Source organism: Diadema antillarum, unplaced genomic scaffold (assembly GCF_040938485.1).
Source record: "Diadema antillarum isolate AM-2024a unplaced genomic scaffold, OU_Dant_1.0 seq00001060_RagTag, whole genome shotgun sequence".
Taxonomy (NCBI): Eukaryota; Metazoa; Echinodermata; class Echinoidea; order Diadematoida; family Diadematidae; genus Diadema; species Diadema antillarum.
In genome coordinates, this window is record NW_027271887.1 from 749418 (window position 1) to 764007 (window position 14590).

At 40.2% G+C, this 14590-nt stretch overlaps 1 protein-coding gene across 1 annotated transcript in view; it reads right to left on the minus strand.

Moving 5' to 3' along the window:
- The window catches only part of LOC139743244 (dynein axonemal heavy chain 1-like), a 76902-nt gene that overhangs the window by 40158 nt on the left and 22154 nt on the right, over positions 1-14590 (minus strand). Inside the window, exons 24-36 of the mRNA XM_071653740.1 lie at positions 14087-14224; positions 13073-13236; positions 12222-12426; positions 11475-11678; positions 11192-11305; positions 10605-10754; positions 9757-9843; positions 8936-9042; positions 8203-8374; positions 7364-7518; positions 6389-6566; positions 5617-5811; positions 4592-4711 (exon numbers count right to left, since the gene is read on the minus strand). Of these exons, the coding sequence (XP_071509841.1) occupies positions 4592-4711; positions 5617-5811; positions 6389-6566; positions 7364-7518; positions 8203-8374; positions 8936-9042; positions 9757-9843; positions 10605-10754; positions 11192-11305; positions 11475-11678; positions 12222-12426; positions 13073-13236; positions 14087-14224 (1989 nt within the window). The remainder of the gene's footprint in view (positions 1-4591; positions 4712-5616; positions 5812-6388; positions 6567-7363; positions 7519-8202; positions 8375-8935; positions 9043-9756; positions 9844-10604; positions 10755-11191; positions 11306-11474; positions 11679-12221; positions 12427-13072; positions 13237-14086; positions 14225-14590) is intronic.

Consider the following 14590-nt stretch of genomic DNA (forward strand, 5'->3'; position numbering starts at 1 on the left):
GCCTGCCAAAAGGTGCAACGTCATTGATGCCCTACTCTCAAGTTGACAGCCGTGCCTCAGAAAACCAATTTAAGTGTTCAAAATGATCATATCTGATTTTTTCAGAAAATGTGACAATATGTGGTTTTATTATTTCAAACAAAATATTTCAAGCTTATTTAAGCTGGTATCTCACTGAGCGGCGAACGTTTGCGAACGTAGCGAATTTGAGATTCGCCAACTTTTCTGACGAATGTTTGCGAAAAATCAAAGTTCGCTTCTGCCATTAGCGACAGTTAGCGACTTTTAGCGATGTTTAGCGACAATTAGCAACCCTTTAGCGAATGTTCGCGAAAGTGTTTGCGAACACAGGTGGCGACTATTAGCGAATGTTAGCAAATGTTAGCGACAATTTTGCAAACGTTAGCGACAATTTTGCAAATGTTAGCGACAGTTTTGCAAATATTAGCAACTGTTTGCAAATCCTTTGCGACAATTTTGCGAATGTTCTTGGACCTAGAAAAGAACCAGGCGATTGTGTATAGTAAGACCCATAAAACGACATAAAACCTTCCTCTGAATTCAGATCTCTTGTGACAACCGTTCAAGATGGATTTCCAGGATATGGAAATATATTTCTGCCAAGAAGAGGCTCAAGGTGTTGCTATCCTTGAAGAGCTGCTTTGTCAGGCTGCTGCTACAGCTATTCTCTCTAAAAAAGAAAGAGTGAAAATGTTCACTCTTGAAGAAGTGAATAACAGAAAAGAGTGAGTTTCAAGTGAAATTAGAGTGATTTTGGACTGAAAATGTTCATTTTCACTCATTTTGGAGTGACTTCAGGGATCACTCCAAGATTTTCCAGTGATCCCTGAGGTCACTCCAAAATGAGTGAAAATAGATATTTTCACTCAAAATTCACTCCAATTTCACTCAAAACTCACTCTTTTCTGTAATTCACTCCTTCAAAAGTGAACATTTTCACTCTTTCTTTTTTAGAGAGTTGTGCAGCATAAGAGAAATAAAATAAAGAAAAACAAGAAAGGAAGAAGAAAAGAAAGAGAGTCAGAGAGTGCTTGTTGCAGAGGACAGACTTTAGTCAGTATGAAAAGCTTTTGAAGCAATTACGATCATGATGGAGATGTCAAGAGCTTCAAGAACTTTCTTAGAGAGGAACCTTGTCTGTTTCAGAAGCTTTTATATAGGAACCATGTGGTTACTTGTTCGCTAGCAGTGGCGAATCCTATAAAAACGTTAGCGACACCGTATTACGACCGTTTGCGAATTCTTACGAATGTTTTGCGAATGTTTGCGAATGTTTGCAACTGTTAGCGAAAATACAAATTCGCAAAGGTTCGCAAAGAAATTTTGAACATGTTCAAAATTTCTTTGCGACAAGAAAAACTGTTTGCGACAATAAAAACCGTTTGCGAACTTTCTTGCGAATGTTAACGAACCTTTTGCAACCGTTTACGAACCCTGGCGAATTCCCAAATTCGCTACGTTCGCAAACGTTCGCCGCTCAGTGAGATACCCCCTTTATATATACAATTAATATAAAGATAAATAGTAAACATGTATTTATAAATAACTAGGGATGACGAGCAGAACACCGCTGGAAAGAGTTGTGCATCGATGACGTATGACTCTCCGCCAAGACTTGCTCATTTGCAGAGTCACACTTTTTTAACCGAAATGTACGAGCTTATTTGGTGATTTGAAAGTTGGTTTTTGATGAAAGTAGTTCATTGGAGGTACCAACAACAACATATTTTTTTTAAATTTCGAGAGGACTGTGTCCCTTTAAGACAGGGAGAGAGAAAAAATAATGAATAACTCATTTCTAAACATCAGGCGAGTTATCATCTGAGGCTGTACTGAGCAAATCTGGTGTCAAGATTAAGAAAGGAAAGTGCTATCAAGTGTTCGATTAACAGGCAAGTGCTCTTTCAGCATCTGCAAAGTCTGACTTTCAGACTACCACAAGGGTTTGCAGAGTTATGCACATAAACAATACGTCCCCAAGTCTAACACATACAGCTGAGCTGTCATTTATCTACACCAGCAGTTAAATGTCTGCAAAAATGATTTAAAGATCAGTTATTACATCTTAAACAGTTGAATTTTCGTTTGGACTCTTGGAACGCCAGAACCTGTAAAACATGAGTGGACTCATAAAGTATGTGATATTTCTACAAGCTTTAATTTGTCGAAGGAGTGATGTGCAAGGTGATTTCTATTCTGATGCCACTTTTATTGCCTTCTGGAAATGACTTCACGTGAGACTGAATCTAAGACTACTTCAATTTGAGAGTGCAACAACTTTGAGCTTATTGAGAACAACATCAATAACACAGACAACTTCCTATCAGGAAAATATATTCTGGGAGCCTTTGCTAAAAGCTTTTGGTCAAGCAACAACCCAATCTACTGACAAGTATGACATGTGTTTGTCAAAACAGATAATTGTCTCATATAAATGTCCAATGGTGAAGTTGTGCATACACACCCATACATTATATAATTTCACGGTTGAATGGCAAAAAAAAGAAAGAAGGTTTTGTTAAAACAGATAAGAAAACGGTGATGCATAACTTTGAGAATTCATTGAGCAAAAAGCTGCATGACTCTTATCAGTGCAACATTCATACCTTTTTCCTCTTCTGTTTTTAACTACAGTTGACTATCCTGTACACAGTGCTTTATTTGTAATATTCGGTAATATCTGTGATTGAGGTGATATCCTGGAAATCACTATTCTGAAGAAAAGTGTATATTACAAACTCGTGGCTGTGGAATGCAAGTGGCAATGGAACAGAAAACATGTGAAGCCTTAATCTTTGCAGTACAAAATATAGATTCACATTTACTGTTAGTTTGCAAATTCAAAATCTAATTAGTGAGTTAACATGCGGGCACTACAACCATTGTGTGAGGAATTAATGCATTGTGGATATTTGACACACGCTATTTTACAACAACATTTGCACATTATTACATAGCATAGAATTATTGTTTTAGATCTTTCTGAAATAGAAACCGGAAGAAGCAATAGTTCTAAGAAATGTTAGTGTTTAATTTTGTTATGTTTTTGTTTCGATCATGAAGCCTACCACAGAATAGAGCCATTCCCACAATAGGTGAATAATTTGCTACAGATTTGGAAATGTATAAACAGGCAGTTTCTGGTAACACCGAATATTCAATGAGTAGAGTCAATGGCCCACTTCACAGGTAAAATTAGCATAATGAACATTTGAATGGGGTTGACTTTGATTTCAACGAAATTCTAAGCTGCATTATTAAACACAGAGTTAAATAAAGGGTCAAAGTTAACATTTCACTCACACACATATTGTATACATCATGCACTTTTTGTTATACAATGTATTATTGAGAATATATCAGTTTTCCACACAACGATACATAATCACAATGTGCTTTATGACTTACACTATCGCCATCCTGTATAACGGTTGATATAATGACAATGATCAAATCAGAGTGAGGCAAAAATAACAAAAGCAAAAGCATGCTTCCATGCTAAACATTTGTGTAAGGTATTCACAAAACCACAATGGGCTTCACGCATAAATACATGCAGAGCAATAAATTTCATTCATACAAATCAAAGAAAAAAAATACAACCCTAGACTTTGAAAATACTTGGAAAAAAAAAAAATCTAGTTCAATTATGGGAGGCTTTCAAACACCACACATATCATATTTGTAAACATGAACTACATGAATACATTTTTGTTTGTTTCATAACCTGTCAGTAACATTTCACATCTCTGTAAACCAATGCATAATCTTATCAAGAAAAATGCATGCAGCAACACTTAATTTTTCATGCCTGTTTATAAGCAATAATCAAAGATTTGTTTTACGAAACTGACTTTATGCAAGCTGAAAGACGTACCATATTGGGGTGAGAAGGGGGGGGGGGGTAAGTTGCACATTTCACGCATTTAGAGAGAAATTTGCATGTAGTGTCAAAAGACTCCTTTTTTTGTGAAATGCAGCAGCAATGTATAATTCATGATTGCTTTAAGATGTTTTGTGATAATTGTAATGAGAATTGTAACTCAAGACTGGTGTTTAATACCCTAAAAATAAACTTTACCCTGCATATGAAGCCTACCAAAGTGAATGGTTTCACACTCACAATACCTGAGTACTTTGCTATTGAAGCTGTATATATACGAGAGTAGAATCCAATCCTTTCCTTGAATGTATATACTGCGTATGATTAAGACAGCTGACAGTCTAAGACTTTGGTCATATAAAAGTTTTGTGCCTAGAACCAGAATGAATTGCTAGAATGTCTTATCACAACAATTAAATACTCTCATGCAACAATATACAATGTAGTCCATAAATGGTGAGACTGTAACATGCCTTTGCTGGTCAGATGTCTATTTCTTGTTTCACAGTGAATTTGTGTATTTTGTGGTATGGAGGTAATAAAACAAAGGAAGATATTCACAGGGGGATTGATGGAAACCTTAAAAGCATGTGAGAAAAAGCTGACTTTTCATAGCAGCTGCACACGGATGGTGGGGTGGGGAGGGGGTGGGGGGGGGGGGAGAACTTCCGTGAACCATTCACTCACCTCTCTGGGGATGAAAGGGGTAAAGAAACAGTCTAGGAGTCTGAGCAAGCTCAGTGTCAGGTTGCTGTCCATTGAGGCCACAATCTCTTTGCAGTTCTCCCGCACAAACTCGATCGACTCCTGTGAACAAAAAGCGTGCAACAATCTTATGAAAATATCGATATCTGTAAATTCTTCATCTCCACATACTTTCAACATGAAGGCAATACATGCAGTGATTCCTAACTACTCTTTAGTCAGGGAATGCCAACCTTTTAAACAGCATTGACATATTCTGAGGAATAAAAAGACATAACTTTGGTGGAAAAAAAAACAGTATTCCTACTTTTCATGCAATAGACATTCATAGTGATACAATTTGGGAAAAGCAGTATTTTCCATGAAACCTGCAGTGTTTCTGGCAAACAAACTGTACCAAACTACTACAAAAGCATAACATTTGGCATCTCCCCTTTGTCACTGTTAGGTATTGTCACTGTCGTATGCACTGAAACTTGCTGAGTTATCAAATGAGATATCACGTACAAAGAAAGAGGAAAAGTACCAGGAAGGGGGAGGGAAAATGCTGAGGAACAGATGAAACACAGATATCATTGGTATGGTACAGAATTCCCATTGCATGTTTTCTTGGGGCATATGCCCAGTTCTATATGACTTTGGCAGGCATGTAATCAATGAACATACAATTGTATACTAGTATGCATAATACATGAAACCCTTTTATGGATATCAAATCAAGAATGAAATGAGGCCAGATGTGAAACATAGGCATACACCCATGATAGTGGAAATCATCATAGAGAGTACTAAAGTGTGACATCACAGCCATTTATTGCCGTGGAAACTGGTTCTAAACAAAGTCACCTGGCCGAGTGTTTATGCGCCCACTTGGTTCCAATGCAAACAAGAACAAAAGACTGTTACATCATCATTTCGGTACTTTAGAATCAAACTTTTAACAGCAACAACTACTACCAAACAAAGAGTTTACATGCAGCAGCCGAGGATCTTTATGACAACCTCACCTCCAGGAAAGCATCAAAGAGCCCCTGTAGCTTCTCCCGGTAGGGGTAGATGGCATCCGGTAGCTTCTTCAGCCAGCATTCCACGAAGGGCGTGAGACCCAGGATACTGGGCTCCAGGTACACCATGCCGCAGCGGCTGACGGTGGCAGGCGAGGCCACAGCCAGGTCGGCCACCTCAAATATCATCCGCTGGAACTATGGACACCAACAGGTAAAAGATGGAAGGCAGGTTAGTTTCATGCATTTACACTTTGAAACCTTTTATGTTCCTTTTCTCTATTTGTAGGTAATGTTGGATTCCGTAAAGCTTTCTCTGTTCTTGCTTCCCAGCAGTCCAAGAATACACCTGATTTTTGTTATGAATGTGATGTGAGACTGTGAATAAACCTACAACTAGAAGCCCAATACTTTGCACGCACACCCCCACTATACCTTTCCCAAATTTTTTCTTTCGTAGTCACAAAGGTGAGGTGTTTGGGGCTACAACAATGAAATGAAACAAGGGCCTCCAAGCGGTGTCAAGTTTTGAAAACATTAACACTGCTGCAATGTGCATTAACCCGTTGAGGACAGAATGATTTTGCTGCAACATGCATTTCCCATTGATCCTTGCCCGAGCATACTTGGGACTCGTCCTCAATGGGCTAAATGCATGCTGCTATCAGAGAGATTGGATTTTTCCTTGTAATTAATTTTATTGCGTGATCCAACTCAAGAAAGCTCAGGCTCTGTATTTGATGAGGTAAATGGATGGTGGGCAAAGACTTCTTACCTCTGTGAGTTTGATGATTTCACCACTACTCAGACAGAGCTTCTTGTTGTCATCCAGCACTGTATTCATGTTCTCGATCCAAACGGCATCCACAGGGCCGTCAAAGATGTACCAGCGGGCGTCTGAGTCCAGCGACGATGATCCAACACGGATCAAGGAGGACAGGATCCCATCAGTCCTGATTGGCAAAAAGATATTTTGGTCGTTATCAGGTGAAACAGAACAGAATTAAATCTAACTGACAGAGCTGAAACGAACTGAACTGAAGCAAACTGAACTGAAGCAAACTGAACTGAATTGATAAAGGGTACAAGAGTACTGAACAGAAATTAAATGAACTGAAATGAACTAAATTCAAATGATCTGACTTGAACTGTATTTAAGTTGAACATGTATCAGGTATCGTCCATGATTGGAAATTTACTTTTCAGTGGTTACAGAGAACTTAGAAAAACTCTACTAATATTTTTTCCTCAATTGAAGGCAAGGACAACACGCATCATCATAATAATAACAGCTGGTTTTTATATAGCGCATTTCACACTTGTTAAGTATCTCAGTGCGCTTTACAGACTATTATTACCCCGTTCACTGGATACAATAATTAATTTCCAACCAGCACTGACAATGCTCACTCTCCACTCCCTGGCGAGCATTCCAGCCGGTCGCAGCCATTTTACAGGCACGCACATGCTGATCAACCAACATAAGCTTTCTCCTCCTAACATAAGCAATCTCATCTTTATGCACCATAAATTTCTTCACGATATGAAAAATATTTACTTTGTATTTTGGCACAACGAAGAACACCAAGCTGATTAAAGCTGTGTTCTCTTACCCTAATGCCTCAAAGTTAGCTGCCACCACTAATGATGGAGAGATTCACCTTTTCCTCTATACAATGCACTCTTTGACAGAGCGCATCATTCATAATGACATCTCCAAGAGAGACACACAAAGTATTTTCTCTCTTACCATTCATGGGTGAGAAGATCAAACTCTCCGTACAGCTGACCCATGGTGATAGACTTGGGGTTGACGATGTAGGTGTGCACAGACTCGTAGGTGCCTCCGCCCACTGCATCCTTCCCACGTAGGGCTGTCAGGGCACGCTTTAGTACCTCGTAGCACTGGCGATAGAGATAGAGAGTGGGTGAATGCAACTGGTCACGCAAGCTTTGATCTAACTTTGATCTATCAATTCTTATCTTACCGATGACTAAAAGTAACTCTACAATGACAGAGAAATAAGTCTGTAAGAAGAATTAGATGAAGCATCCTCATTATTAAATATAACAGGAAGTTTATCTGCTCTTTGTAGCTAGTGATGCCTTCACTGATGTCACTGATCACTACAAGTAATACTCCGAAGGACAAATGATAATCTCTTCTGAGTGTCTTGCGGAAAATGTTTCTCATTTTCAGACGGTGCAGTAAGCATGATATCTACATTGCATAATCAGTCACCCTACATCTTTAATTTACATAGTCATATTAATACATCAACATATAAAATGTACAATGTGCAGTAAAACAGACATGTCAATTACTCTCTTTCCATAAAAAATTTAAAGATGTTTGGCTTGATAAAAATTGCATATTTTGATTGTCACAATCATGCAAGGCAGTGAAAGAGAGCTGACACTAAGAATTTTGTTTTACCACGCAAACTTCACAGTCTCACATACACACATCTTAGACTCAAGAATTGCTTTGGGCCGAAATACCCAGTCTCTATTTGGGATTTCCATCACACGGTAGTTTGAACATTTACATGTGTAGGAGGACGGCATTGATGAAAGAGCACTACCTACCATTGTTTTGCCGGAGCCGGCCGGCCCCACTAACATGAGACCGTGGCGCACCACCGTGGTCTCGTACAACTGGATGCACTTGCCGATGAAGCTGTCGACGTCCTTAAGACTAAGCTTGCCGCAGTGTTTGCGGATCGAGGCGTCGAGCTCGCCATAGTCAATTGGTTCCTCTCTGGAAGTTGGTACAAAACATAGAATGCAATGTGTACATCTCTGGAATGCAATTTGTACATCTTCACACATCTCTCAGACATATTGCACTGTTACACGCTTTTTTTATCTTTTTTTTTTTTGCATACAGTCATTTGTGATTTCGCACAATTTACAGATATGCAAACAAAATCATAGAAAAATTTTACATCAAAATAGGTTTATTTGGAGTAGAATTATTCTTGATCAGCTGACAAAACTCAAAGGCATTTTGAGACATTTCTGGATTATTGAACATGATTTTGAGAGATTTTAGATTACCATATTAATCTTTTTTGTCCCATGGCTGTCACATGTGGTTATTTTTTGAATTCCTATTATATACACTTTGGAAATGGTACCTTCTCTTTTAAAACCTTAGACTGACTGTTAATTGCATATCATCTGTGTGACTTCAATGTCGCTTCTTGTTTATCAAATGATATGCCGCTCAAAAATCACCAGGCAAAATCCAGACTCTTCTGCAGAAAAATATTTGCACAACTCTAAATGGAAGTGTGAAACTGTTAGCTCCTCAACTTACTTGATTTTCGGGAAGAGATCAGACACGATTCCGTTGAAGAGCTTGAGGTCATCCTGCAGAAACTTGGGGACATTCACGTCACGGATGGCTCGCAGCACAATGAGATCCTATGGAGCACAGGTAAGGGGAAAAGAGGGCAACAAGTATTAATTGCAACCTGGTATACTACAATTACAACCGTTTGTTTGCTTTTTTCTCCCTGATCATGAGGGTTCCAGCCAGGTTTAAATCCTCCCTTCTTTTTCTTTTCTCACTTCTTCTTTCTCATAGTGAGTACAGTTAAAGTTTGACATTGCATTCTGAGCAGGCTTATTCTATACACATCATGTCCATAACCTTTTAGTTGCCAATCATTGCGTGTGGTGTTCTTCTGAAAGATTGGTCAATAATCCCCTCTTGAGATATACAGTCCACACATGGCTTTTGTCTGTTCACATATTTTAATGACACTCATACTTTGAACGTCTATGGCCTCAAAATGATCAGGTCCAATGAATTGATACTGTTAAAGAGCTTTGCTTCAGGATAGAAACAAAACAGGATGGAGAGATTAGTGGCTGTCATTGCACAACTTACCTTCTCGTCTCTTAGTGCTTTAGCATTGACAACGGAGGCAAAACAGGTGGGAAAAAAACAAAACAATGTGAAGCATATTTCCCTCATTTGTCCTACCTCAGAAATGTATGATTTGAAATTAGCATACCATGCAAATTGTTGATTCTATTGATTATTGAGCAAATACCACTACCACTACTGGCAAATACCACTACCACTACAATCTACCACTACTGGCAAATTGCTCCATAAGTTTTAATGCCCACCTCATTCATCTCTGGGTGCTCCCTCTTCAAATTTCCTGCGGCCGAGATGACAGTCTTGACAGCACGCATTCCAAAGTCGTAGTGGTCCTTGTATAAGAGACATAGACATGTACAAAGTGATTAGAGTAGAAGCTCATTTGGCAAGGCGAAGACAGGTCATTCCGCTGATGAAGGCTGTAGCACTGACAGCTGAAAATTGTGGAGGTAAACACCAATTTCACATGTACAAAGTGAGTAATTAATGAACATAATTTTTTGGCTCCTGATGGAGCTTTGAATTCTTATAAGCAATCTTGACAAACTTTGTCATAATTCTTGTATCCATTCTCTAGAAGTCAACAGTCATTCAAAACATTGTGCACAAGACCACAAGTAATTTAGAAAATTATTAAAGAATGGAGGAGAAAGGAAGATGTGAAAATTACTTTAAGTGCAACAATGAGCGACTTTGCTTCATTGAATAAAATGTTCTGCATGACACAAGGATAAAAGAAACAGAAAAAATGTGGATCAGGATGTAAAGCAAGAGCAATGGAGGTATAAAATAGAGAAGTACAGATCCACAATCACATGCTGACAGCGATGTGAGACTTCTTGACTCTGAAAATCAATGAGTATGAGTAGGGGTAAAACATTATCAGATGCAGCTTCATTCAAGTTTCTATGATGATTTTGTAGATGAGATCCAAAATGATTCAACTTCACGCAAAATACATGTGCAACATTCGAGCGTGAATCCTGTCACATAATGCCACCCTTTGGACAGCTGTGTATGATTGATTCCCCCCATTCCTGCAAGATACAAGAAACTCGAGGCAAGGCTAACATTCATCACACTTCCTATGTACCTGTGAGCTGAGCTGTTCCGAGGAGAGCTTGAAGGTACTGGTGATCTTCTTGGAGAGAACTTTGGCCTCGTTGAAGCCGAATGAGTAGAGCGAAATCTCGGCGATCATGGCGTAGTCGGGAACCATCATGGCAACGGGGCGGAACAAGGCCTGCAATCATTATGTGTATGCAGCATTATTCATTCAGCAAATTCTTAGAGGATTGGCAGTAATAGAACATTTTGAAAACATTTGTTAAGTTATCAAAATTAATAAACAAGGCAAGAAAAACACTTATGAGTCTAATCATATTTGCAGAATTACATGTGAAGCCTTGATAAGAGAAGTGACTTGGGAGTCTGGCGTTCAGTCTTCTAAAGCCAATCTTTGCCTGTTTCTATTTTCTAACTATGTCACACACCCTTAAACTTTGCCGATGTCTTCTTTAAGCCATAAATGTTGGAGGGTCAGCTAACAAATCTACATGACACTAAGACTAATACTAGAGTATTAATGTTTCTATGCATTTGCACAGCTTACTGTGGAAACAACAGTACTAAAACACAGAATGTCATGAACCATCATATTTTAAATCAGAATACACATACCTTGAGGTTGTCAGGCAGCTCTGTTCTCCCAGCGTAACCAGGATTCATGGTGATGAACACGGCACACGCTGCCTTGAGAGCTATCTCCACCCCTTCAAACATGAAACGGTCAACCTGAGGTTGGGACAAAGAGTGGATATGGCAATGCACTTGAAATTAAGGTGGGAAGATATACATCAGTATCATTGCATTTGCCCATACAGACTCATTCATTTATTATATATGTGTCTTCAGTTCTCAATACATGTATGATATCACAAGCAGGAAATGGCTTTATTCTCACCCTCTGCTGTTGAGCTTTCTGGATGGTGGTGATCTGCTGGGCGACCACGGAGAGCACCTCGATGTCAATGCGGTTGAACTCGTCAAAACAGGCCCAGGCCCCGGAGCTGGCCAGCCCTTTCAAGAACTTGCCCATGGCCATGAAGTCCAGCTGGTCCGAGCAGTTAAAGACCACTGTCTGGATGGCCAGTGCTTTGCCAAGATCCTGGACGGGTCAGAGGTTGAGGGGAGAGTGGACGAGGGATATGGGTTTACAGTTCTGTTTACACACATACACATTCATTCACTAAATCTTAAACATGCATCTACTAGCTTCTCTGAGAAATCCATTCCACAACTCCAGTAACGTCACCATAATCATCATCATCCTTGCAAGTTGTATCACAATACCTATCATCCTGATCATCATCATTTTTATCTATGCACCAGGCAACATCATCACCATCATATCAACCTGTTTAGGATGGGCTGATTTTACTACAACATGCATTTCCCACAGATACCTGCCCCAGTACACTCGGGACTCGTCTTTACCGAGTTAACTAATGATCACTCTAGTCACTATCATCATTCCCATCATCAATATCCTCATCACCATCATCATCACTTTCATCAATACAATTGCTTTAACTATGATTTCTTTTCAGGAAGGAAATACAGGAGGACTGTAATGATAGGGAGGGTAAAAGTGGGATCAAGTGCGTAATCTCGAGTCCTCAGAGCTCATTAAGGGGTATCCATCTCTTACCTTGGTGGTTTCTGTCTTGCCGGTACCAGCGGGACCAGCAGGTGCACCGCCAAACTTCAGATGGAGGGCGCCAGTAAGCGTCAGGTAGCAACGGTCAGTGAGTGGGGTGATGACCAGACGCCCACTGTTACCAAGGTATTCGTAGCCATACGAGAACTCTGCGTTCACTGCACGCACGTAGAGGCCATTGTCCACCCAGTAATACCTGATGGTGTTGATTAAATTACATGGTCTAAAACTTTAGCATCTCCTGAACTCATCCATCACTTAAAATTTGATGAAGCTATCATTAGGATGATGAATGACAGCAGATTAGGAGACAATTCAATTGCCTCAGTGTGTTTAGAGCAATTGAGACCTTGTCAGAGGTTTTTAAAACTTGATTATTAACTTTGATTTGCCTAATATGAACCCTGCAAAGAAAATAGTGATAATGACTCCTGTTTTGTTGTTTTATTTCTAAATCTGTTCCAATCTAGGTTCTCAGGGTCACAACTTCTCGGTATCTACCATATAGCAATCTACTCTTTAATAAAGTAACATATAACAGTTGATAGAAAAAAAAAAGATAGGCAACATAAGACTATAAACAGGAGCTGTTGTGGTACAGTGGATGAGACCACACACTATCAATCACAAGGTCTCTGGTTCAAGTCCCCTAGCTGCAGCAGTTGTGAACCCAGGCAAGGCACTTTTTCCTAATAGCCTAATCCGCCCCATGGTTTGCTTGCTTATGAACATTCATCATTCCTTTGGCGGTGGCCATGTACACACTGTACAACAAATCAATTCAAATCAAATTGAATCAATGGGGCACGTTAGTGGTATATGTCTGATCAGCATTAACTGACCTGAGCTGGCTGATCCACTCAAAGTCGTTGCTGTTCTGCACGTTCTCCTCGCACATCTTGGCGACCACGTCCCTGGCGTGGACCTCGATGACGATGAGGGCCGATAGAACCGCCCGCTGGATCTTGGCGAGGCGACCTCGGACCAGCGCCACCAAGTCTGCGATCTGTGAGAGAGAGAGAGAGAGAGAGAGAGAGACGGTGACTGGCAATTACCAATGAGGTCACGTCACATGGCTGCGGTCATGCTCAGATTCATCGATCCTCACACATACTACCAGTTGGGATATTCTACATGGAAATAAGTATATTTCCTTAGTTGTTGTTATTGATACACAGGTCTAAGGAAACAACAGCAACGCCAAAGACTGAAATAACTAAAACATGGCCATAAGTGATATCAAAGTCAAACATACACACACACAGACACACAGACAGGCAAGAACAGAGACTATTTTAAGGCTTTGGTGTACACAACAATGCAACTGAAATCGCAGTTGGTAAACATTTATGTACGCAAGTTCCTGATTTGATATTCTCAATGGCTGTGAGCCACACCATAATATTTTAATCTATAGTTCACCATTCAAGAAGCCACCTTCAGACTTTATATGCCACAAGCCCCATTCAGTGAGAAGCTGACCCCCCACTCCTTATAACCCTAACTCCAGAATTCAGTCATACATTCAAGTATATGGCACAATGGTGGACTACTTCACCAGGTAAGCATCCTGCTCTTTGTGATGAATGAATGAATGAAGTGGGATCTCTTAGTCCATGTGTCATGATTTCCTTCACACACATCTCCATTTACTGTCCTATCCGAGTGTTTGGCCTCTCACACAGCATTGCATAGCTATAGGACTCTGGAACCCTGAACCCTGGCCATTAGATTAGAAGGCAGACATGCTACCGACTGAGCAGAGCCACATCACTGCCGTGTACCCGTACCCGTACCCCCCCCCCCCCCCCCCCCCCCCCCCCCCCCCCGAGTGAAAAGCATCATTCGTGGCTCACCTGCTGCTTGAGTGTCTCTGAGAGATCTGGCAGGGACTTGTTGGCGAGGGCCTCCTCCACCATGGTCGTCCAGAATGTCTGGCAGCCTGCGATGACCACCTGACCGGGCCAATTCAGCACCCACTCTGTTCGCTTGGTCTGCCAATGATCATGTGACAACAGTTTCAAGGTTAACACAAGACTCACAAATGAATCTATTTTTAAAACAAATAATGACAATGATAAATTACATTCATAAAGTGCCAAATATAGAAGTTTTTAAGTGCTTTATTAAAGAATAAAGGTGAGCAGGTGAGTCATTGAATCGAATCCTCACAGTCGGTCAATTCAACATAGACATGCATTGGTGGGGGTTACACCTATCAGCAGCCTGCCAGTGTGGTGCACCAGAACAGATTGCTCAACTCATCTTGAGTGATTGCCCTCAAAGATCCTAGGATCTTTGGTGCCCTGATCTCCGACCACCTGACAAAATGGATCTCACACACCCTACCCCTAAGACTC